The sequence below is a fragment of the Drosophila hydei genome, unplaced genomic scaffold (genome assembly GCF_003285905.1).
Source record: "Drosophila hydei strain 15085-1641.00,03,60 unplaced genomic scaffold, DhydRS2 tig00000237-arrow-arrow-pilon, whole genome shotgun sequence".
Taxonomy (NCBI): domain Eukaryota; kingdom Metazoa; phylum Arthropoda; class Insecta; order Diptera; family Drosophilidae; genus Drosophila; species Drosophila hydei.
Genome location: NW_022045691.1, coordinates 1,828,711 through 1,852,707, shown reverse-complemented (window position 1 = coordinate 1,852,707; position 23,997 = coordinate 1,828,711). Strand labels below are relative to the sequence as shown.

Below are 23,997 nucleotides of genomic sequence, written 5' to 3'. Positions count from 1 at the left end.
TGAATCGAAACAGTTTTCATTATGCAACTTTAGAGGATGTAAAGACAAGCGAGAATGGTGCCAGTCGGGCGCCATCGACTGCGTAATACTCGTTCGTTAAATGTATTCCAATATCAAGCATTTTCTAGATTTGACAGACTTTAAAGTTTATAGTCCTATATCTGGAGCAATTGATTGACTCGAAAACTTTAAATTATGTCGTTGGCGGAAAACCAATATATACTCTTCACAGCGTGAACGAGTATGATCGTCGATATTGGTTTATAGTTAATTGCAGACGCCCACAAATTCGCAAAAAACATTTCTAAATAGAATATATTTTATTTTACGTTTCTGTTTATATAAAAACCTAAGTAATTAATACAAAACAAGACGAAAAAAAAACAGAATATTTTTAAGCATACACATACATATATCATCCTCATCATCAACATTATCATCATCATCATCATCATCATTATAATCATGCCGCAAACGTTACAATTTTTACTTTTACTTTGAAATCGGTTTGCGTTTTTAGTAATATAGTTCTAATTAGTAATGTATAATATATAGTATATATATATATATAGTATATAGTATATATACATATATATATACTATATAAATATGTGTCTGTGTGTGTGTGTACTCGTAATATTGAAAATATTTGCCATTTTTTGTTTGCTTCCTTCTCTCAAATATCAATTTTAACCTTGCAATAAGCGGGGCTACACGGCAATATATATATATATATATATATATATATATATATATATATATATTATATCATAAGTATATAAATATATATACGTTATCTTTTGTATATGTATAGGTAAAGCATATAGTTTATACTATAAATATATGTATGTATGTAAACGAGTAGACGAGCAAAAGCAGCAGCTAAAAGCCTTGATGGGGTTTCTAGGTTAGCAGGAAGTATGTCTGGACTAGGACCAGCACAGGATCAGTGTTGAACACTTGTCTACGCATGTATACATTTTGTAAGTATGTGTATTTGTGTGTCTGTTTGTGTGTGTGTGTGTGTGTTATTGGCCCGCTATTGAGCACTGTTTTTTAGCTATCAAATCGCCTGTAGCACGAACAACGCAATTCCTTTTGCCAGCTTTGCGCCTGTTATATACAATCATCAGCCAGGTTGTGTAGGGTGTGTGTGTGCGTGTTGTTGTTGTTGTTGTTGTGGTTGTTGGTGGTGGTGGTGGTGTGTGAGCATTTGAAGCATAGGGCATATATAGAGTTATACATATGTAAATATTTGTGTGCTTGTGCTATCTCTTTGTTTCTAATCCTTTTTGATGCGCGCCTGGAGAAAGCAATAGAGTATTCCCGCCTGGGCCATCACGTCGACAGTGCTCGCTGCCAAAGGATCCTTTTGCTTGACCTGCGTCTGGCCAGGACGAAGCAATGTTGGCCCAAATACCATTGCCAGATTGTGTAGCGACATTTTGTTATCCGCCTCCTTCTCGTGCACTCTGTGTAACAGAAAGTTTATAGCATATGATTGCTGTGATTCAGGCTCTCTCTTACCTGATTAGATGGTCCAGTATCAGATTGATCGAGGCTTTGTTAGCCTGCGGCAGCTCCTCAAATACCTTGAGCAGCTCATTGATGCGTGTGGCTTCGTTGTTGTTTGTTAATGTGCTGTATGTATCGAAGAAGCGTGGATAGAGCAGATCAGAGAATAGGGCCTCCGGCAGCTCTCGCAAGAATGTCTTCAGTATGCCTGTCACCGAATGGATGTCCACCTCGCGCAGGAGCTGTTCTGCCTCGTAGGCATCTAAAAAGTGATGTGCGTTTAGAAATGCTTAGCCATGTTTATTGATTCAGTGACTTACCCGACTCGAACGCCTTCTTCAGCTTAGCCAAGTCGGAGGCAGAGCCACTGACACGATAGCAGCCCACCTCCAACATTCCACGTCGTTCCACTTCCCGTATGCAGGCACTGATTATGAACGGAATGTCGCGTTTCTCGCGCCTGCAAAAGTGAAATAAATGAACGTGAAAAACAACATCTCACTCCCTCCCTTCTCTCTGTCTCTCTTGGTGCTCCTGCTTTGCTTGGCAGTCAAACTTACTTTAATACTTGACTCATTTTGGCACCAAAGAGCGCGCCTGGCTTGGTATTGCCGCGGCACTGCTCGCCGGGCACAAAACGGAAGCTGGCGCTCAGCTCCAACGTTTCGCTCAGCTTGAGGTTGCGCGTTTGCGTCGTCTCCGTCAGCCAGCTGCGGCTCAGCTGTGACACAGAAAGGACATTCCATTAGCTATGGCATGTGTAAGGCATTGGTTAAGCTCACCTTGAGTACGTATTTGGCACGAAGCAGTGGCCGCTCCTTGTCCTCGTAGAGCAGCACACGCACATTCTGGCTGCCTTCCAGTTCGAGCATGAAACTCTCGTTCCACAGCGGCGTCTGACTGCGACAGATCATCTTGGTGGTTGCCTTGCGGAAGTAATGGCCATACGAGTCCACCTCGATGCATATGTACAGATCCGTCGGCTGCTCAAGGCCCTGCAGTCCCTGCACGCCCATGTGCAGATCGCCAACGAGCAGACTCTCATCGTTCGTGTTGCGCATCAGATAGGAGCCCATTTCAGTCTTCATGCCCTTCTGCATGGCCACAATGAAGGCGGTCACCTCCAACGAGTTGATCGTATTGGCTCCAGGCAAATTACATTTTTGCTAAAGTTAAATAAAGAGAGGAACAGGGAGAGAGTTAAGATACAGCTGCAACATGCAAATCTAAGCCAGACTCAGCTCTATGAACTCGTCCTCGTCTCGGCTCACCTTGAGCGACATTATCGAGTCCATCCATTGTGTGCGCTCGAAATCGGAGCTGAGAAAGAAGGTCATTGTCTTATTGTTGGCCTTATTGCCCAGCCGCAGCACCAAGTTGGGCGTGGCCAGCACCAGCTGCGACTCCAGATCGGCCAGTTTGCGACGATATTTGTCACCGGTGCGCACGCCGTTCGCTTCGAGCGTTAGCTGATCGCGCACCGATCGCAAATTGCGCTTCACTTGCGATATGTTCGCGGGACTAGATTCCTTGAGGTCCGCACTCGTATCGGACTCCTCGTAAACGTTGACATCCTTGAGCGGAATATACCATTTGAGTTCGTAATCGATGCGATCGCGGCCCAATGCCTTATACTTGGCGCACGCAATCACATCGTTGAAGAGGAACAAATGTCGCAGCTTGCGATGCCCATCGACCAGCTCCACTATGAACGAGTTGCGCACCATGCGACGCAGATTGCGATTCGATTCGGTGGGCAAGCGCTGATTGACCACATTGAACTGATTGAGGAACATTTGTATGATCTTCTGGGCCTGTCGCAGCGGCTGATGGTCCGGATGATTTGGCGGCGTCTCGCGCAACAGATCATTGAAGACGAGCGCATTGATCTGAACTCTGGCCACCGGCTTATGCAGCAGATCCTCCAGCGTCAGCGACTGTTCCGTTTGCAGATTCACCACAATCGTGGAGACAATTTTCTTAAATTGCGGATTGTTGGCGCTGCACTTCTTCACCGTATCAATCGCCTGGCCATAGTTATGCAGAAATGCGCTATATAGATCGAACATATCGGCCAAGCGCTTGAACGGCTCCCCAATCAACACATCGCCGCCCTCATGTGCCACAATTGTCTTTAGATCGCCCAGGAAGTCGGTGTGCCCTTTGTGCAGCTCCTCGATTTTAAAGAAAATCGTATTCTCCTCCTCCTTCTTGATCACAGGCTGCGATGTGCTCAGCGTGGCGTGTATAGCTCGCTTATACTGCAATCAGAGGCGGTTAGCTATACGCTAGGTATACGATATATATGGCTGAACGCTCACCTGTATCATCTTATTCAGGCACTCCACATAGATCGCCTCGCTGTGTATAATGGAGTTTAATATGGAACGTATTTTAGCGCCACGCGCATTGCCCGATAACTAGAGAAATATAGATGGAGTTTCATTAGTGTATATATCACTCAATTCCATAGTCTACAATTGTGATTGTCATCTACAAAATGATTGCATGAGGGGCATTATGTGTGCTTTAGCTATAATCCCTGCACCAGCATTTATGCACAAGAAGCTAGTCTTGTATCTATAGATATATGTGTGTGGAGTGGAACAAACGAGACAGATATATTTATATAAATATATATATAGAGAGAGAGAGAGAGAGAGAGGAGAGAGAGGGGTATATATGTACAGCAAAGGCGTATGAGTAGAGTCGCATATATATTATATACATATAACATGTTTTGAGTCTCTTCAAAAAGTTTCGCGCATTATTCGATTTACAACTTGAGTTTCTTCTAGCATTATGTTGGCTGTGGCATGCCCCACTTGTGCGTGGAAGTTTGCTTTGACTCATCTGCGGCGTTTGTCCATGCAATCTGTATCAAAGGGGATCTGATCTGATCGACAACTGAAGGACAATGCTAAGCTACAGATGAAGGCAAGGAAGTAGCAGCAGATTGCGAGAATTGATTATGCCTCGAGGATTGCATGGGACACAAACTAGAGCACAAATTTCGCGATACTTTTTGAACAGATTTCATAAATATAGGCAGATATAGAAATATATATATATATACATAATGTTTTGTTTACTTTATAAGTTATATATACATGACATAGACAGAGGCAGCAAGAGAAAGAGATAGAGAGAGAGAGGAGAGTGTAGGATATATAATACAAACACACTATGCAACAACATTTGGATTGGATTAAGGATTATATATAACATATCTATTAATTCGTAGACATATTTTGTGTTTTTAAATATTCTTAGCATATGAATGATATATGATTCATATAGTAAATAGGTATTTTGTAAATGCGCTAAAAAAGGTTTTTTGAATAATCAAAACAAAAATATTTCTAAAAATCTGCAGCTAAACATTAAGTTGCATAGCACAAAGAGTAAGGATATATATAGATATATATGTATGGGTCAGCGTGTGTGTGTGTGTGTATTGGAACTATAAACAAAACATAAAGATAAAGGAATACAACGACAAAAGGAAAAACATTGAACATTGATGTAACAAGCGCATTCCAAAAGAACAACAAAAAAGGAAGCAAATACATATAGATATATGGTATATATATATATATTATATATATATAATATTTACAAAGGTTTGTCTATATATAAAATATATATATGCACATATATACAGAAAGGCGAGGCTAAGGCTTGAATTAGGGGGTTTTCCCGGTACTCACGAGTATCGCTGAAACTAAGTTCTGTTGAGAGAAAGTAAAATAAAACAAAAATAAAAAAAAAACAACAAAAATCAAAAAAAAAAAAGATTGCAGATAAAAAAGGAAGAAAGAAAAAGAAAAAGAAATCGAAAATCGTTGTTAGTAAATATTCAAATATTAGTTATACTCTTACAATATAAAAAAATTAATATTATTATTATTATTAGGGTTATTGTTATTATATTAATAATATGTAAATATAGCATAACTCTTGAGCATTCATTCTTTGAGAAAACTTAGGAACAATACGTTTTTGACTCTTAAGAGTATATGTTTATAGATCTTATAGTTGATCTATAGCATATGCCCTATGATACTTTATAGTCTTATAATATCATTGGGATCTCAGATATATAAGACATAAAACCTATATAAAATGCACAAGCTGCATAAGCCCTTTAAAAGCTATAAGATCCGTGAGTTCTAAGAGATCTGCAAGCTCTCAAGCAACTATATGATCTATGACATCCACAAGATCTAACAGATCAAAAAGAACCATAAGATCTAAAAGACTCACGAGATCTTTCAGATTTATGAGTTATAAAGGAATCCTAAAATCAAGGTAAGCTATAAGATCTGTTAGACCTATAAGATCTATTAAATCCAAGTGATCTATTAAGACATTTGCAAGTTCTAAAAGATCTGTATGACCTATGTGATCTATAAGATCTAAGAAAACTATAAGAGCAATAGCACCTACAAGTGTAATATGATCAATGAGATCTGTAAGTTTATAGATGATCTAAGATAACTTTACAATCTATAAGGTCTATAAAATCTGTAAGAATTATGCGCTATAAGACCAATCTCTATCCTATAGATCGATCCATCTTTAAGTATATTATTTTTAGCTATAAAAGTGGTTAAAACATATTCATGAGCACGCGGACTATAATAATAATATTTTAAAGATCTTATATGAAGATCTAATATAAAATAATAATATTTTAAAGATCTATATCCTCAACAGATTCGATAACACGAATTCACATGACTACAAAAGCTCAAGTCTTAAGCTGCCTAAGACGCAGTTTACATAAGGTCAGGAAAACCCTTTCGGAAAAGCTAAGAAGACGGCAAAATGGAATTGGTTCTACTCTAATGCGAGCTGAGTACTTGATCTTAAATATATATCTGATCGTATTATGTTGGTAAACGAAGTTTTCGAAAATAATAGTCTTAGGTAAAGATTTCAAGCATCCGAGCAAACTGATCAAAAGGTCTCAATTAATTGAACTGGTCAAATAGCTTGGCTTTTGGATCCTGAATGCAACGAAACGAAGAGAAGACGCAGCTGACGCATGCAATTTGGTCGCAATTAGTCAAAGTTAACGTATGTTAATGCCCAGCGCAGGTGTGGACGGCATGGGCGAGTTGTTCGGATTTGGCTTAGTCATAGCAACTGAAATGTGTGCATCATTCGGCGGCTGCCAATTGAATTGCAATTAGCCAAAAGCAATTAGCTGTTAGCTGTATATTGTATGCATATCTTAGACCTTATCAGTTAAGCCTAGCCTTAGCCTAACAACTGGGCCAAATGAGCCGACCACGAGCCAACGAACCAACGAACCAACGAACCTTGCGTAGGGCGCCTGGTGTCTGTGATGTGGATGTGCTGTGCTGTTGTTCGTCATGCGAGATGGTGCGCAATATGGGCGGACCCTCGTACTCGCCATCGCTGTCCAACGAACTGGAGCGCGTCTCATTGCTTTGACTGGCAAAGAGAATCGAAGTTAGTGAAGGGTGGTTTTTTCTGATCTGGCACTTACATAAAGTAATCAATGTTCACATAGTTGGAGGTACGGCCTGGAGATTCGGGATCCGTTACGCTCGTCTGACTGCTCAACTGGGCCATGGGCAGAGTGCTGCCCGGCGTGGATAGATCATCGCGACTAGACGAGGAACCGGTGCGGCCGGGCTTTATGAACACGTACTCCCCATCGCCATTGTCCAGCGGCACGCTGTCATAATAGGGCTCATTGTCCGTCTGCTGAGCCGCCTTAGCGCTGTCCGAGCTGAGCGAAGACACCGACTCATAGCTCTTGATCTGACAAAGAGGAAATGAAAATATATATATATATATAGATTGTGAAAGAGTTAGACTTTTACCGCTTCCGATATGCCTTGTGATGCGAGCGACTCCTTGGAGCCGACGCTGCGCTGTGCATTGGCCGGCAGCTCGGCGTCGCTGGCCTGCAGTGAGACGCGCGACTTCTTCTCCAGGCTGCTCGTCGAGCTGCTGTCCGCTGCCGCCAGTTTGGCTGTCTTATTGAGGCTGCCCGTTGGCGAAGCGCCGACAGCACCAGCCGCTGTACTGCGCCCAGCTGGCGTCAGGGCGCGCCCCGGCGTGGACGCAGTGCGTCCTAAGCTGCCGCCATTGCTGTTGCTATTGCTGTTGGCATCGCTGCGCTTCGCCCCGTGCTCTAGGCTGTCCGTCTTGCCAACCATTTTGCGCCCCAGCTCCTCCATCAGCTCAGGCGTGTTAGCCAGCTTGCTTAGCTCTGGCGTTGTCTTTCGATTCGCTGCATATTTCGACTCCAGATTCTCCGATGACTTCTGTCGCAAAATATCCGATGGCTTTATATTCCGCTCCAGCGAACTGGCCGGACTCTCGCCAGCACTGCTGCCCGGCAACGGCATTGCACTGCCAGCATAGGGCGTCTCACGCTTTGGCGACGACGACAACAGCTGCTGCTGCTGTTGCTGCTGCTGCTGGCTGGGAATGGTGGGCGGCTCGACGCGTCGTATGTTCTTTGGCGGCGGTCTGCAATGATACGGGATTGAGTGAAACAACATTGAGGAGGCCGCAGCTTAGCTTCAATATGCTAGTAAATATTTCCTAAGCCGTAAATTATATCCCTTAACAGAGCCTCGAGGTTTTGCTTCATTTGTCTTTCTATCTATCTTTCTCGGCTCAACTCACCTGGGTGGCATTTTCTTTTTGGCCTCCAGATGTGCGGTATACGATGAGGCGGACAAGGCGGGCGATGTCATTGATGGCGACAATGGTGGTGCCGTGGCCTCCGTTCCAGCGGCCTTGCTGCGTTCCGGATAGCGTCCGAATGTGGATGGTGGCGTCAGTGCGTTGTCATTGAGCCCCAACGCCGAGGCGGCGTCATCGTGGTCTTTGTCCTTGGCCTCCTTCACCTCGATGACGGTCACGAAGTGCGAAGTGCGCAACGGCTTCGATTGCTGTTCCACATGTATCCCACTCGCCTCCGCCTGTCCAGCTGTCTCCTGCTTCAGCTGCTGCTGCTGCTGCTGCTGCTGCTTGCTGTTGCTGTTGCTGTCGTTGGGCCTTTGTTGTTCGTTGGCTTTGTTGGCGCCACTGCCAATGGAGGCCGCGAGCTCAGTGATGCACTGCTGCAGCGCCCCATTGGCATCCTTCTCATTGCCGCTGTCTTTTTTATCCTCGCGCTCGAAGCTGTGCTCCGTGAGACTGCGCTTGCCCGTTGGCGGCGCCGAGCTCACTCCGCTGCTCAATCCACCCCCGCCATCATTCTGTATGTGTGTGTATTTGTTGTCGGTGCTCAGTGAGAGCCTGTCCTTGTCCTTGTCCTTGTTAGCCGACGGTGCAAACGATGCCTCACGCAGATTCAAACTAGATTTCTGCAAAGTGAATACATTTTTATAGCTGATGAATGCATTTCAAGGTATATCACATAGAGACAGAGACTGGATATCAATATCATCATATGGGCATGGGGCTAGGGTATCTATAAGCCAATATACATATATGCCTTTCAGTTAAACGAATAGGGCATATAAAGTGTCGCATATACCCTTAAAACTTGTGTCTTTTAGCCCTGATCAAAATAGTTTCTTAAAGCCAAGCTAACCGAAACTAAGTACTTCTTGGATAGGATGATGCGCCCTATGAGTTGCAACGGAACTTTTAATGAGAGCCCAAATGAACACAGATGTGCGAGCTAACTTAGTCAGCATGAAAAGAATGGAAAGGCCCAAAACAGGTGGCTTTGTGCAGATTAATTGAAGCGAATGTCCAAAGTGAATAAGACGTTAAAAGTGTTTAATATATTGAAGTGAATAACGTATGCATAAAAGACTTAGGTTACTAAGAATGTTCTTTAAGAAAGATAAAAAGCATTTCAATATCTATGAAGTTTGAAATTACTTTTCTGCTTGAGAACGAACTGTACATTTCAGGTTTCCTTGTTATCGAGACTGCACTGTGCTCAAGCAACGCCTAATTGAACTGGTTCAAATGTCAGCAGGCTCAACTCAATCAAATTGCAGTTCACAGATCCCTCTTCCTCTCCAGCTACCTCTCTCTCTCTCTCTCTCTCTTTGTCACTCTACAGAAACTGCAAGCTCTTTGCAGGTAAGTAGTTTAATGCCACGCCCTACTGCCACCCATAAATGCTGGCTGCTCTTTAAAGATTTAACAGTTAGATTGAATATACTTCAAAAGTCAACAGGTTCAACTGAATCAAGTTCGCATTGCAAGAGTTCAAAGATTCTCTCTCTCTCTCTCTAGCCCCCTATAAAATGCCAAAGAACTCGCCAGAAACTGAAAGCTTTTCGGAGCACTGAATACCACGCCCCAACCTTACCCTTCTCCCTCTAATACGCCCACGCCTTGGTCATTTGCTCAGGCAGAGCACGTAACGCATTTCTCTAACACGTTGAGCGGTTCCATTAAAAGCGACAACAACAACAACAAGTGGCAGAAGCAAACAACAAAACAGAAAAAGAAAGATAAAGAAAAATAAAAAGCAGAAAAAAGTCAGACAAATAAGCCAAACTTTGCGTGGAACGTGTGCGTGTAACGGAGCACATTGATGCAGACATGTACATACATACATATGTATGTATGTTGTACATATTTTACGCCTTTTTTTGGCTACGAAAAAAGTGAAAACTACAAGAAAAAAAATTAAAAAGAGACCAACTTTTTAATTTTGGTTTTTTATTTGAAGCCAAAATAAAGAAAATTGGCAGCAAAAATTGAATTTGTTGAGCTTATTTATTTGAAGTGTAAGTGTGTGTGTGTTTGTGAGAGAGACGTGCTTGAGTAAGTGTGTGTGTGTGTGTGTGTGTGTGTGTGTGTGTGTGAGTTTCGGGGGTGGGCCTGGGCCAAGCAGCAGCCGGCAACAGCTGTACGTCTGTCTGTGTGTGTGTGTGTGTGTTTGAATGTGTCCAAGCGAAGCGGAGAAGAAAGCGTGCAATAAAAGTTGACGGCGAAGGTCGTACACACACGCGTCATAAACACAGATACACGCACTTGGCAGCAAACTCATGCGAGATGTTTGAGAGCTGAGCTCAGCTTTTGGGTGCACTCTCTCTGCCTCTCTCTCTCTTTCTTGCTCTCTGTCCCTGGGGTATTCATGTGCGCCATGTCGATACAATTATTTAGCATATTTTCAATCATCCAACACACACATATATGTATATACACGCTTACTTAGCTCAACTAAACGTTGTGAATGTGAATCATATTTAGCGGCGCCAAGCTCTTAAGCAACGAAAACAATCATCCACATTCAATTGTTGTTTAAAATTGTAAACTATTCCGGGGAAAATGTATTTAAGCGATTCATAGAAATAATCAAATGCATGCACAAATATTAGGGCGAGCAAAATGGTTAAATGTGCATAATATCCACATACACACATACACACTTAAATGTTGCTGATTAATTATATATTTCTTTTAAAAATTTTTAATTTTCTTCTTTTTGTTCTTAACTGAAACTAAATTCGTTGATCGTCGGCTAAACATATCAGAAAGAAATAAATATCAATACACATATTGATTTTAATTTCTCTTTTAGACAGATCCCGTTAGATTTGTGCTAAAAGTGGTCATGCTCTCTCTCTCTCTTTCTCTCTTGTGTGTGTATTTACATACATACATAGATCTACACGTGCATAAACATATATGCATGTTATTATATGCATGTAATTTCACTTTAACAGCAGCTTAGCAGGCATTTAACAGATATCTATTTGCTACAGCGTTGGCTTATGTTAAGCCTAGATAATTCAAAACAATTGTTCTTTCTTTTCGCATGACTTGCATTAAAAAACATTGCACAACTTGAAGTATTTATTTCCAACGTAAAAATGTAATAAATTCGATTTGTCAAATGGCTAGTGGGACTTGTTTTTGTTATGTGCGACATTAAAACAAAATTGATTAAGCCATTTTACTTGGGGGGGAGGTAAAAATACCTTTGCTAATCAAAAGTTTTTAATCAAACACCAATCGCTACAGATGTTTTCCGTCTAAAATATGCTACAGCCAAGTATTTCTCTCTTTCTCTATTTCTGTCTCATTCTCCCTCATTTTCTTCGATTCGCTTTTGCAGTGCACTTTACTAAGGTCTAGTGAGTCGCTGCCTTGGTTCAGGCGCTTTTACTGATACCACACAAGCTGCTTATCAATGCGAAGAATGGCGCAGAGATTTGGATTTGTAGTGGACGTCGACGTTGTTGTGGGCCTAAAGAGAACTGTAAAAGAAGGGCGCTGCGAACAAACAGATATGTATATGCACATATGTGTGTGTGTGTGCATACATACATACATACTTATGAATATGTGTGCGTGCGTTTTGAAGTGTTTCACTTTACGGTTTTTGCTTTAGTCTCTTAACGGGTTCTTAGTTACATAGCTACTTGATACCATTTAAAATGTAGAGTAAAGAGTAAGTTGTTTCATATGATCCACGAATATTTTCAGATTAGGTATATCTCACGGTTTTAATAATTAACTTGAGAGCAGCTTTAAAGCTTAAATATTGGTTAAAAAATCGTGAAAAAAAGAAATACATTTTCATGTGACTTTGTTCTGCTCAAGAAAATAGCACAAATAAATGGAATGATTGGCACTACAGGGTATTTTTTAGTAGTCCACTCAAGAAAATATCGGTTTTGTTTTTATTTCAAGTCCCATAATTTGTGCTTTTGTGTGAGTGCGATAAGTTTATTGATTTTAACTTGTGATAAATACAACAAATTCATTTTGCTTTGTTGTTGCAGTAGACACTGACACTGAAACATATATACATTTATATATATATATATATATATATACGCTTTGTACGCTGGCTGAATACGCACCCCTCTGGTCCATAATTTGAACTTCTCTTTGAAGGAAGACATGCTCCTTACAGCAGCGCCGTCAGCAGCAGCAGCAGCGCCACTGTTTTCGCTTCTTCCACTCTCTTTCGCAAACAGACGTTCTCTCGCTTTCTGTTATTGTTGTTGCTGTTGGTGTGTAGCCCACGCAATTGCAATTGCAAAGGCGAAGCAACGCAGCACGACGCGATGCACGACACGAGACGAGGGGAAGCAATTGATAGCCGAGCTCCGCCCTGCGGCTGGCTGGCTGCAACAACAACAAGAACTGCAAATTTAAGGCTAAACGACTACGGTGATTGCGTCGGTGACTACGACGACGACGACGACGACGACGACGACGCTGACGCTGACGGCAACTGCGACGCAGACGTTGGCGTTGAAGTTGACCACGAAATTTGAGCCAAACGAACACGTTAAAAAATAATATAAAAAAAACTACACACACGCACGCCCAAAATTACGGTTTAGGCCCAAAAACACTCGCACTTTATACCGTTGGAATTATTTTCTTTACGTAATTTTCGCACTTCAAACTGTGTTTCAAGGGAAATTGAACTCTTTTTATTATGCATATGCAGACAGATTGCATAGAACTTCAGTTCAACGCAGTTCAGTTCTTTGTTACTTCGTATGCGTAGCCCGCGTTGGCGGCGTTGATTGCGGCTGGGTCTATGGGGCGGAGTGTGGAGTATGCGGGTGTGTGCGCAGGTGGTGAGCGTGTGTGTGGGAATGGGTCTATACACCACCTGGATGGATGGATGGATACAACACTGACCGCTTAACGTTGGGCCCGCTTTTGGGTGTTGTTATTCACCGAATCTAGTGACTACTGCCGACTGGCGGCGACTCGCGGCGTTGTCGGCGGCTGCTCCGGGTGTCAGAATCAGTCGAAGTCAGCGACGACGACGACGGCGCGCAAAACCGAAAGAAATACAAAAAAAAGCTCATTCACACAGACAACATGAATAGAACAAATGGATGAGCGTGTGTGCGTAGATAACGGGCAAAATTAAAGATATCGAAGTGGTAGAACCGACGTACGTAGTTACACGAACGGTCTGAGTCGTCCGTACAGTGGTACGGTACGCACACACACACTGAGACACAAAGGGGAGGGGCTGCAGGAGCGAAGTGTGAGACAGACAGCGTCATCAGCGGAAACTGTTGAATATCATTTAAAGCAGCAGATGCCTAGATAACCGCAACACAATTCCAATCCGCAGAGTGAACTAGTTCCACCCAAGAACAAAGGCCAGTTCAAGTGAAGTTAACGGCTGAATCAGTAGGAACTCTATAGCCAATCACTCAGAATTACAATTATATGAGATAGAAAAGAACTAGTTCCGACTTGGTATAAAACTGGCTAAAACCATCCATAAGCCACAATTCACAATTCAGCAGTTCCAAATAGGTGTAAAGCTGTTGTACAATTGGGCGCTAGCCTAGCTAACCAGTTAACATATTACAATTACAGGGGCTTTCATTGGTGTCAATGGCTGAGTCAATACGACAATGCTGCTCAACAGCTGCGCTAGCTGAGCTGATAACGGCTGATAAGAGGCTAACGGCCAATGAATGGCTGAGCACAGGGTGCCCAGTCCGCCCACATTTGGCAATTGCTGTGCGCCTGGTGAATGCTAACGGTTAACGCAATCAGCAGACGCAACTCTTACTGCAAGATCAAACAACAACAACAACAACAACAAAATTGATAACAATGACAATACAAATAATAATAGTATTAATAAACAATAATAAGAACAAAACATATGCATCTATATATTTATATATATAAATAAATATGTGTTGTATATATTTAAAGAGCATTACAAATACTTACGTAGTCTTTGTCCACGCCAGCGCCTGGGCCTGCAGTTGCGCCATTGGCAGCGACGCCGACGCCACTGCTGCTGGGTGATTGTTGCGATGCCGCCGGATTGCCGGTGGCTGATTCGAATAGCGCTGTCGGATCACCGCCAGATTCACGATATTTCTCAACATCGGAGAGCAGACGTTCCAAATACTCGACGTAGAGCGTCTCCTGTTCCAACTCTTTACTTAACTCTGTTATTTTTTGTTTATGCCGTTCGAGACTGCCGCGCACATCCTGCTCCCAATCATCGGATAGGGAGCTTTGTGGAAACCGTTGCATCCACAAGCGTTGAAAATCATCGAAAACGCTCATTTTACAGCGTCGGCGGCCAGCAGCTGCTGCACCAGCTGTTCCCCCCTTGGTGATTGCTGTAACTGCTACGGCTGCTGCTGCTGCGCTGCTTACTTTGGTGAGAGCGAAAGCTTTAACTACGGCTTGAGCTTTTTATGTAAGAAGCGCCAGTTGTGCGTTACGTTACGTTGCGTTGCGTTGCGTCGCCCTGGCCTGCCTGTAAAGGTGTGTGTGTTGTTGTATGTAAGTAAGGGAGTGAGCGAATGCATGTTTGCGTGTATATGGGGATGTGTGTATATGTGTGACTGCATGCAGGAGAGCAAATGCGCGCTCTCTCTGCATCCTGGATCAACAACAAAAACAACAGTAGCCGTAGTCAACGAATCATCAACGGCAACAACAACCCGAAAACAACAACACAAAACCAACAACAACAATAGCAGCAGCAGCGAGTGCATCACGACTTTTGAAAGGTTTTCAGTTTCAGTTTTGTGTTTGTGTTTCGGTTTCTGTTTTGTTCTTATGCTTTGCCTGTGCTGCTGCACTTGTAATTGTAGTTGTACATGTGTTTGCGTTTGTGTGTATGTTTGGTTGCGAGTTGTTGTTGCTGCTACGCTGCCCTTTCTTATGCGTTTGTATGCTGTGTCTGTGTGCAACTGCAACGGGAGATACATCATTTATAATTTTTTTCTTTCTTGTTTTTAGTTTTAGTCTTAGCCAAGGCCATAAAGTTGTTGTGCATCTCCATCAGCTACGTTGGAGGCGCAGACGCATTCATTTTGTTCAGTTTTCATGCGCACGCAAACACACGCACACACACATACATATGCAATTTTGGTGGCAGCGCCGCTCCTGCTGTTGTTGTTGTTGATGTGACTGCGCCCCTGTCCATTCCGCAATCGCACTTACATATGCAGATCCTTTTTTGGGATCGACCGACGCGCGGTTCAACTTTTATATTGTTTCATATGCCATTTCACGTTTTATTATTTAATTCCAATTAGATTTCGCTTCGTAAAAAAAATAACTTCGCACACACATACAACCGACAACACATACGAGCAGATGAGAAGACATTTGCATATACATATGTATGCATTTGGATTAGAGATGGTAAAATTACACCGATGTGTCGAATATCTATCGATAAGTACGCGCGACGCTAAGATACTATAATGGGCATGTGTTTTTAAGCACTGGCTACGACAATTATATCGATTAGTTTTTAATTTTGTAATATTTTCGAAAATATAACTTAAAGTTTAAATGAAATTAAGACAATGCAAAAATTTGCAATGGCAAATAATATGATTAGCATCGAACTACCTTTGATATTGAACATTGTGGTTTATTTTGCACAGGTTTGTTGCTACGAAAATTTTTGCGTAAATGTAAGAATTTAATAAAAAAGTATAAATAAGAAATATGCACTATAATAAAAATACAAAATACATTTTGATATTTATTATATTAAAGTAACATTAATAATTTTCAGTATTTCAAAGTATCTGAGATCGTCTCTTCTTATTAAATTATTATTAAGTTTATTTTACTTAGAATTTCAAATGTCCCTCTTGGTGGTGCACGTTTGGAACTATCGATTACAAATAATCTATGCAGTTGACTGATCGGCCCACCACCCACGCAGACAGTGCTGGTAAATGAAAAGTAATATTGTATCATATTTAGTAGTAACGGTTTCAATTTAAACTGAATTAACTAGTTTCTGTAACGAAAACCTTGTTAAAATTTGAAACGAAAATAACTAAATTAAAAATAAACGCAGACAGCGTTCAAAGATAAAGTTAATGCTATCACCTGTGTTTGTTTGTCTTCAAATAGCTAAGAAACTAATTAATTTCGAACGCCAGCTGTCTTATCAAAAGCCGAATCCTGATATTCACTAAAAATATATATGTATGCTGATTTGTAATACTAATGGAATGCTGCCAGACAATTTAACCGTGAACCGATTAACGAATAATTTCAATAACCAAATCAAAGTTGGCCTTAACTTTGGGCTTACGCCTTATCGGCAAAGAGATAAACATATATATCTCTCGCTATCTTTCTTTCTTTCAATATAGCACGGATTTTATAAAAATATCTAGTATTTACGCCTTCGGCGGGAAAACTTCATTTCGGTTCAGTTAGTCAGCCTACCAACAACTTTCTTGCTTTTCAAGAGTCTCGAAATTACTGTTGTTATCTTCGGAGAAAATGGACTTCAATAATATATTTCGGGCTCTATATAAAGGCCCTTGCTCGCATTATTTTATCATTATAAACTAAGCAGCGAATTGGCGTAAATCGCACAATTTTAAACATATTTTTCAAAAAAATTTTAAGTGATATTTTAAGAATTAAAATAAAATATAAAATTGCATAAAATAAATACACAGAAAATGTCGTAAGTGAAAATGAGACAAAAATTTTGTATACTTGTGTGTGTGTGTATGTGTTTCGTATAAAGAAGTATAGTGAAAGAGCAATTAAATCGACATCATTATAGCCGTCTATGATCCAAAACAAAAGCAAATGAATGAACTTTATATACCCAAGTCATTTATAGCTCTACCATGTAAAGAGTGAATAGTTGCAGAACTTCTATAAAACAAGGCTTATATATGTCTTCGACCTCTAATTTACCACACTGGATAGAGTGGAGAGAGTGTACAGACATGAATGAATATGCTCTCTTCTCAATTCGTGAACGAGCATAATATTAAACATCTTGTTTATATATCATATGCCACAACCCACATCAGATGACATTATATCTCATCATATCCCATCATATTACATCATATCACATATCAATCACATCGTATCATATCATATAAATAGTTATTTATGTGCAATCTCTAATTCAATCCCAAATCTTGATTCACCATTCGATCAGGAATTGCTGCAAGCAGTATGCCGTCGTTTGGATACTTCTGGTGCTGACGATTGCGGGTCTCACGTTGGGCCTGATCTTTGGGCTGAGCAATGAGACGGAGCGACGGCGCATTGGTGCCGTAGCCTCCAATGGCGTTGGCTGTGCCGAGATTGGTGGCAATATATTGGATGAGGGTGGCTCGGCAGCGGATGCAGCCATTGCCACAATGCTGTGCGAGGGCGTAGTTCTGCCACACAGCCTGGGCGTAGGCGGTGGCTTCATTGCCACCATTTACACCAAGGAAACAGGCAACATGGAGGCGCTGATTGCGCGAGAAACGGCGCCAGCTGCAGCCACTGAAGACATGTTCGTTGGCCAGGAGAATATCGCTGGTGCACTTTCAAGTGGTGTGCCCAGCGAGATCTATGGCTACTGGAAACTGCACAAGAAATACGGCAGGCTGCCCTGGGAGCGACTTTTTGAGCCGACTATCGAGATGTGCCGACGTGGAATTTTAGTCTCGCGCTATTTGGCTGGTGTTTTGGCCAACCACGAGGAGCATATACGCAATGAGATCTCTATGTCGGAGATCTTTATCAATCCAGAAACCAATAACCCATACAAGGAGGGCGAGATTATGTATCGACGCACACTAGCTAATACCCTGGAAATTGTTGCCATCGAAGGGCCGGAAGTCATTTATGGTGGCGGTCGCATTGGTCGTATGCTCACTGAGGATATAAGGGCTATGGGCGGCATTATTACCGAACAGGATCTAATGGATTACGAGTGAGTTCGATCTTACATAAGCGTCGGTAGACAACAATATTTAGAGATTCGCTTAAAAAAATATCGATAGAAAATGATGCACAATATATTAATGGGAAATTTTTCATTACTTGCTTGTAGGAACTTATCGATAAGTTCAAGTGACGTTGCCAGATAGGCGCGTACATTTTAATTTTCGATTTGCATCTAAAACAGTTATGAATATACTGTATTATAAATAAGTATTTTCTTTTCACTGTAGTGTACGCTGGGAGAAGCCTTTACGCGCACGCTTCGACAATGGCCATGAGCTATTTACGTCGCCATTGCCCAGCAGCGGTGCGGTATTGACTTTCATCTTGAACGTCATGGAACCGATGTATGTGAGCAGCAGAGACAAGTATTGGCATCGGTTAATTGAGACGTTTAAGCATGCTTATGGTCATCGTACGAATTTGGGTGACATACACTTTGAGCCCTCGGTGCGGGAGATCTATGAAGACCTAATCGATCCGAAATTTGCGGCCGAGATTCGCAAGCTCATCTTGGACGATCGAACGTTCGAAGATATGTCCTACTATGGGGCCAACTTCAGCAATGTGGAAGATCATGGCACTGCGCACATCTCGGTGCTGGCACCCAATGGCGATGCCATCTCGGTGACCAGCACGATCAATGGGCACTTGGGTGCAAAGGTACGGTCCCGACAAACGGGCATCATACTAAACGATGAGATGGATGACTTCTCGACGCCGGGCTACGTGAATGCATTCAATATACCCGCCAGTCCGGCCAATTACATAAAGCCCGGCAAACGTCCAATGTCCTCCACTTGCCCCAGCATCGTACTCGACGATGCCGGCAATGTGGCTCTGGTGGTGGGCGGTGCCGGTGGCTCAAAAATAACCACCTCAGTGGCACAAGCGATACTCCACTATTTTGTGCTGCGCGAACCTCTCCAGGAGGCGGTCAATGGTGGCCGATTGCATCACCAGTTAGCGCCCATGGTGATCGACTCGGAGCCGGAGGTGCCCAATCATACTATCAATTATTTGCTCAATCTCGGTCACAAAGTCCACTTTCTCGCCAAGAATAAAGCCTATTCCGCTTTGACGGCCATCGGATATATGGATGCGGAGCCAGAACCCGTGTGCGATCACCGACGCATTGGCAGTGCCGTTGTCGTTGAGCTCTCCAATGCTAACTGAACCGAGATCTCAACATAAAGCAGACACACACACATACACACACACACATATACACACCCATATACACACTCATATACACACACTCATATACACACACTCATACACACGGACAACTGCAGTGTCATCATGTATCTACGTTAGTTTACCGCTTTATATTAACTAAATCTATTTTTAACTACAATTTCGAAATACATTGTATAACCTTTGGTATTTATGGACTCAAATTGAAATTTTATAACTTTTACATATGTATTCACTGAGGTCAAGGGGGGTTGTCCAAGTTGAGGTGAAAACTTAAGCGAAAAGACAATCCGCAGTGAGATAAGAGCGGGTCTTAACAGGGTATGATAGTCGTATAAATGAGAGAGAGAGAGAGGCAAAGACACGCCGAGGGCGAGAAAGAACCTGAGAACGAAAGAGATGGAGCCAGAGAAAGGTAGAAAGAGAGAGAAAATAGAAAATTAACTAGGAACAGAGTCTAAAGAGAATTGCCTCCAAAGATATAGCAAAATCAAGATATATAGACAGAAGATTTCGAGTCTATAGATATATGAATATAATGCAAAATTTGATACGATATAGATCTTTATTTCGGATTTGCCACACCCTCAATATAGGCCACAAAACTGATAATTCTACAAGCTGATAAGATCCACAGTGACCCTGGGCTCTATAAATGATTAATAAGACTTATTGTCTATATACATATATAAAAACTTGTGGCAGAGTTCAAGAGAAACTTAGTTGCTAGGGGTTATAGCTGATACAGTCTTACCCCATTAATAAAGACCTCAATGGACGTAGCTATGTGGACTATATATATGTTATCCTTGAGTATATAAATCACTTCAATAAGGCTCTAGTTATTTGCAGATTATGTTGAGGGAGACGCATAACTTTATATACCCAATTGTTGCTATAAAAGACAGGCACAGATTGCCCAAAACCCAATATACTCGCTTTACTAGCCGTGAACTCTAATATGGAGCAAGGTCCTAGTAAAGTCTATGAGTTTCCTATCCAGCTAAAGAGCCTTAAATAAAGTGCAGTTTTGTTTGACATTGATCATGTATACATATCACATACATATATATGATATAGACTATATACTATATATACACTGTTTACAGCATTTGTAGTAGCAAAAAAGGCTTTCCATGTCACCGTCTATATAAACTCGTATGTAGGAACAGTTTACATTTATATGTTTGAACGGGATTCATAAATGTATAAAAAACAAATTGAGATATTCAATTGGACTGTAAATATACAATAGATTTGAGTGGCTTAGCAAAAATATGACATTGATATTTACATTCTAGTCTCCTTTTCTTTTTTTTTGTATATAAATTTTGGTCTTACTTCCACTAAGCTACGGCTCCGATTTAAGGTATTAAAACAAAAAAGTAAGAAGAAGACAAACAAGAATTAATTAATTAAATTAAAAAAGTTAACAAGGAAAGTTAATAAAAAACCGACGCCTGCACAAAATAAATTGTAAGCCTAGGTGGAAGTCCAGAGCACCAGTTCCAAATTGAGCGGGGGCATTCGAAGGCGTGTCTAAGATGATGGGGTGGCGGCAAGATGCGGAGGCTCCTCCACAGTTGCAGCCGCTGCACAGACATGAGTTCTTGTTAAGTTTTAAGGCGTTTCTTCTTAGTCATCGATGCGTGACGAACGTTTTTTGGCCATTTTTCGCTTTTTATGCAACGCCTCCATACGCATATCCTCCAGATCTTCCTGTAAACCTGCAGCAGCAGAAGAAGACAAGTTAGATCTGACTTTCTGGAGCTACATACCCATATCTATGTTCATACTTACCTAATTTCTTACTAATAAACTCCTCGCGCTGCACCTGAGCAAAGCTGGACTCCATTTGAGCGTCGTCTTCGTCGAGATCGCGATATCGCCGCTTATCATAGCCAAAGATATCGCGTATATGCGATGATATATCCTCGTTGCAGTCGCCATCATCGATGAAGTCGTCCAATTCGGAGTCATATTCCGAATCATCATCATCGTAAATGCGTCCTAGAAAAATATATGCATATATAATTAATATTAATAATATATACGTAGATCATAGTTAAAGGACTTAGCTTATAGTTATACTTATACCGACTTTACCAGCTTAAACTAAAGTTAAACAAGAACAAGACAATAAATAAACTACATAGTTAATTAATTGTAATTAAAATTAAGCACAGCCTCAAATCAAAAATTAACAAATCAAAGATGAATTTCGAGCTTTGTGATTTATGATTAACTACAATCAAATAAGATATATATATCTATATATATATATCTGAATATATTGGCATATATATATAGATATATCTAGATATATATATATATATATATATATATATATATATATATATATATATACATATACATAAATGATACAACAGCTTCTAAGTCTTCTAGCGGCACTCACTTTTGTTGCTCGCTTCCACTGGCTTGCGCCCCGCACCAGCGGTTGAGGCTGGGCGGCGTGCCGACGCCGCAGCTCCTCCGCCTCCACTGGCTCCTCCTGAGCCGACTGCCTTACGTTGCGCCGTACGGTGTACATCCGCCGGTGGAAATGCACGCGTTTTGGATGGCTCTCTTGGCGGAAATTCGCGTGTCGCTCCACTCTTATTGGCTGCCGCATAGGGATTACGAGATTGCACAGTTCCGCTGCTCTTGGCAGTAGTAGGTGTAGGTGTAGCAGCAACAGCAGCGGCAGCTGCTGGCGGTCGCTTGGCACTGTTGTTGCTGCTGCTGCTGCTGCTGCCATTTGTTGTCTTTGTACTTGCGCTGACTTTGGCGCTGGAGCTGCTGGGCGCTGTTGGCGCTGGCCTCTTGAGGCTATCACTAGTATGTTTGACTTTGGATTCACTGGCAGCAGTAGCAGCAGCAGGAGGAGCAGAAGCTGCAGCGGCAGCAACAGCCGTCGCTGTGGGCGCTTTGTTCAGCTTTGGTATTCGTCCATTGGGCGCCATGCGAGCTGCTTGGCTGGCGCCATTCTCTTTACGCTGCTCCTTGGCCTTGGCTTCCGTTTCACGTTGTCGATCGCGTTGTGCCCGCTGCTCCTTCCAACGCTGTCGCTCCTCCTGCTCACGTTTCTCGCGCGCAGAGAGCAACCGTTCCGGCTCCTTCTTCTTCTCTGGGATGGCAATATTGACGGGCTCGTGCTGTTTCTTTTCAGCCAGACGTAGCAGCGCCTGAAAGTCCATGGGCGGCGGTTGTGGCGGCCGCTTGACCTTGGCCTTTTTCTGCTCCTCCTCGCGCTTCTTGCGCTCCTCGTCTCGTCGCTCGGCCTCTGGATCGTAGAGCTTTTTGTCCCCAGTACTGTAGGCACGCACCACCGGCGACTCCTTGTCGCTGCGCGGTGTCGCATGGCTAATGCGTTGCCTCGTATGCGTTTTGGCTTCCTCACGCTCGCGTGTAATCGCCGCCTTGACACGCTCCTTGGTCCCGGACAGATCTCGCAGAGATTGTGGCCGGCTGGGCGCAAAGCCCTTATCCTCCTGCACATCCTTCACCTTCTCAATATATTTCTGATAGAAGGCGTTCGCCTCTGTCGACACGTAGCCATAATCATCGCCCTCCGGCTGATCAGCACCGTCCAGTGCAGAATTATCACAGTCCTTGGCATCCTCCAGTACCGATTTGTTAGCTGACTTCGTTACTTTTAACATTTTACGTATCTTGTTCTTTGACTTCTCGTCACGCATCGCCAGCAAACTGTTCAGTTTCTCGCGCTCCTGTCGCTTGCGTTCGGCCTCCTCCGCTTCACGCTTCTTCAGGAACTTCTGTATGTTGCTCGACAGCTGTTTGCTCTCCTTGCTCTCCTTTTTGGGCGGTGCATACTTTGTGCTATAGTATTTGCCCTGCTTGAATGGCATAAGCAAAAAACAACACTGTTAGCCACTTGTTGAGATTGAATTTTTTATTTTGGTGACGCCTACCGCCTGCCCCACCACCCACGAAAGGCTAGTTTTTTTTTTGTCATCATTGACCCAATTGTATGATCGAAATGCATTTATTAAACATAAACATATTGCAGCAATTCGCAGTTGTTGTTGTACCTTCGACCCATGCGTATCCATACGTTGTTTACCATTGCTTGTCATTATCACTAGCTATATGCATCTTACCCGTATTTGAAAAGTTTCTATTTGTAAAGCGAAAACAGTTTGTAAACCAACCTCTTCTTTTGTGGCTGCATCGTTGTTCTTTTTGGCAAAGTGCAACAATGCACCGAAATCCATAGTGGGATTGAATTTTTATTAAAACTTCGACTAGTTTTTGTTGACTTGCTTTTCAAAATAATTAAAATCGTTTGACTTGTAATTCTTTGTTCGAGACGTGTGTCGTTGTCAGCTGAAAACTCTAGAAAGACTAATGATTAGTGATGTGACGAGCGATAACTATTGATAACGATTAATTGCAACAAGTATTTAACAAGTACTGCTGTTAGCAGAGCCAGTATTCCTCGGTCGTAAGCAAGAACTATTGTAAACAATTAGTCGTCCCAGCTAAGGAACAATTAAAAATATGCAACTTGCTTGTAAAATAAAATATTTCCTATTATTAATGTCAGATATTCATTTTGTGTGTAGT

At 42.1% G+C, this 23,997-nt stretch overlaps 3 protein-coding genes across 7 annotated transcripts; 1 reads left to right on the top strand and 2 right to left on the bottom strand.

Moving 5' to 3' along the window:
* Positions 1 to 850: 850 nt before the first annotated feature.
* LOC111596458 (active breakpoint cluster region-related protein) lies at positions 851 to 15,627 on the bottom strand. Of its 4 annotated transcripts, XM_030223541.1 has the most exons (14): positions 15,442 to 15,625; positions 14,209 to 14,749; positions 8,188 to 8,873; positions 7,374 to 8,028; positions 7,034 to 7,311; positions 6,843 to 6,978; positions 5,226 to 5,246; positions 3,837 to 3,935; positions 2,787 to 3,776; positions 2,298 to 2,681; positions 2,076 to 2,236; positions 1,836 to 1,975; positions 1,528 to 1,777; positions 851 to 1,472 (listed from the first exon to the last, which is right to left on the bottom strand). In XM_030223541.1, exons 2-14 carry the CDS (start codon positions 14,551 to 14,553, stop codon positions 1,283 to 1,285), a joined length of 4,335 nt encoding a protein of 1,444 aa, XP_030079401.1. In that variant the 5' UTR covers positions 14,554 to 14,749; positions 15,442 to 15,625; the 3' UTR covers positions 851 to 1,282. The 4 variants fall into 4 exon arrangements, with proteins under 4 accessions (XP_030079401.1, XP_030079402.1, XP_030079403.1 ...); XM_030223542.1 differs by lacking the exon at positions 5,226 to 5,246; XM_030223543.1 differs by lacking the exons at positions 14,209 to 14,749; positions 15,442 to 15,625 and adding an exon at positions 12,348 to 13,683.
* A 1,997-nt stretch (positions 15,628 to 17,624) lies between these two features.
* On the top strand, positions 17,625 to 19,466 carry LOC111596736 (scoloptoxin SSD14). Its single transcript, XM_023311067.2, has 2 exons — positions 17,625 to 18,202; positions 18,444 to 19,466. The coding sequence occupies exons 1-2, from the start codon at positions 17,640 to 17,642 to the stop codon at positions 19,387 to 19,389; spliced, it is 1,509 nt and encodes a 502-aa protein (XP_023166835.2). The 5' UTR covers positions 17,625 to 17,639; the 3' UTR covers positions 19,390 to 19,466.
* Positions 19,467 to 20,048: 582 nt separating this feature from the next.
* Positions 20,049 to 23,762, bottom strand: LOC111596721 (protein SPT2 homolog). 2 transcript variants are annotated; one of them, XM_023311050.2, is made up of 4 exons: positions 23,583 to 23,762; positions 21,827 to 23,264; positions 21,211 to 21,420; positions 20,049 to 21,137 (listed from the first exon to the last, which is right to left on the bottom strand). In XM_023311050.2, the coding sequence occupies exons 1-4, from the start codon at positions 23,643 to 23,645 to the stop codon at positions 21,046 to 21,048; spliced, it is 1,803 nt and encodes a 600-aa protein (XP_023166818.1). In that variant the 5' UTR covers positions 23,646 to 23,762; the 3' UTR covers positions 20,049 to 21,045. The 2 variants fall into 2 exon arrangements, with proteins under 2 accessions (XP_023166818.1, XP_023166817.1); XM_023311049.2 differs by having other exon boundaries at positions 20,050 to 21,137; positions 21,827 to 23,267.
* Positions 23,763 to 23,997: the final 235 nt, after the last annotated feature.

Coding starts and splice junctions, on each gene's coding strand:
- LOC111596736 (XM_023311067.2), top strand. CDS start 17,640: ATGCTGTGCGAGGGCGTAGTTCTGCCACACAGCCTGGGCGTAGGCGGT. Junction 18,203..18,443: donor CAGGATCTAATGGATTACGA/GTGAGTTCGATC, acceptor TTTTCACTGTAG/TGTACGCTGGGAGAAGCCTT.
- LOC111596458 (XM_030223541.1), bottom strand. CDS start 14,553: ATGAGCGTTTTCGATGATTTTCAACGCTTGTGGATGCAACGGTTTCCA. Junction 6,979..7,033: donor GTGAACATTGATTACTTTAT/GTAAGTGCCAGA, acceptor TCTCTTTGCCAG/TCAAAGCAATGAGACGCGCT. Junction 1,473..1,527: donor ATACTGGACCATCTAATCAG/GTAAGAGAGAGC, acceptor TCTGTTACACAG/AGTGCACGAGAAGGAGGCGG.
- LOC111596721 (XM_023311049.2), bottom strand. CDS start 23,645: ATGGATTTCGGTGCATTGTTGCACTTTGCCAAAAAGAACAACGATGCA. Junction 21,421..21,826: donor AGTGGAAGCGAGCAACAAAA/GTGAGTGCCGCT, acceptor ATATTTTTCTAG/GACGCATTTACGATGATGAT. Junction 21,138..21,210: donor GTTTATTAGTAAGAAATTAG/GTAAGTATGAAC, acceptor CTGCTGCTGCAG/GTTTACAGGAAGATCTGGAG.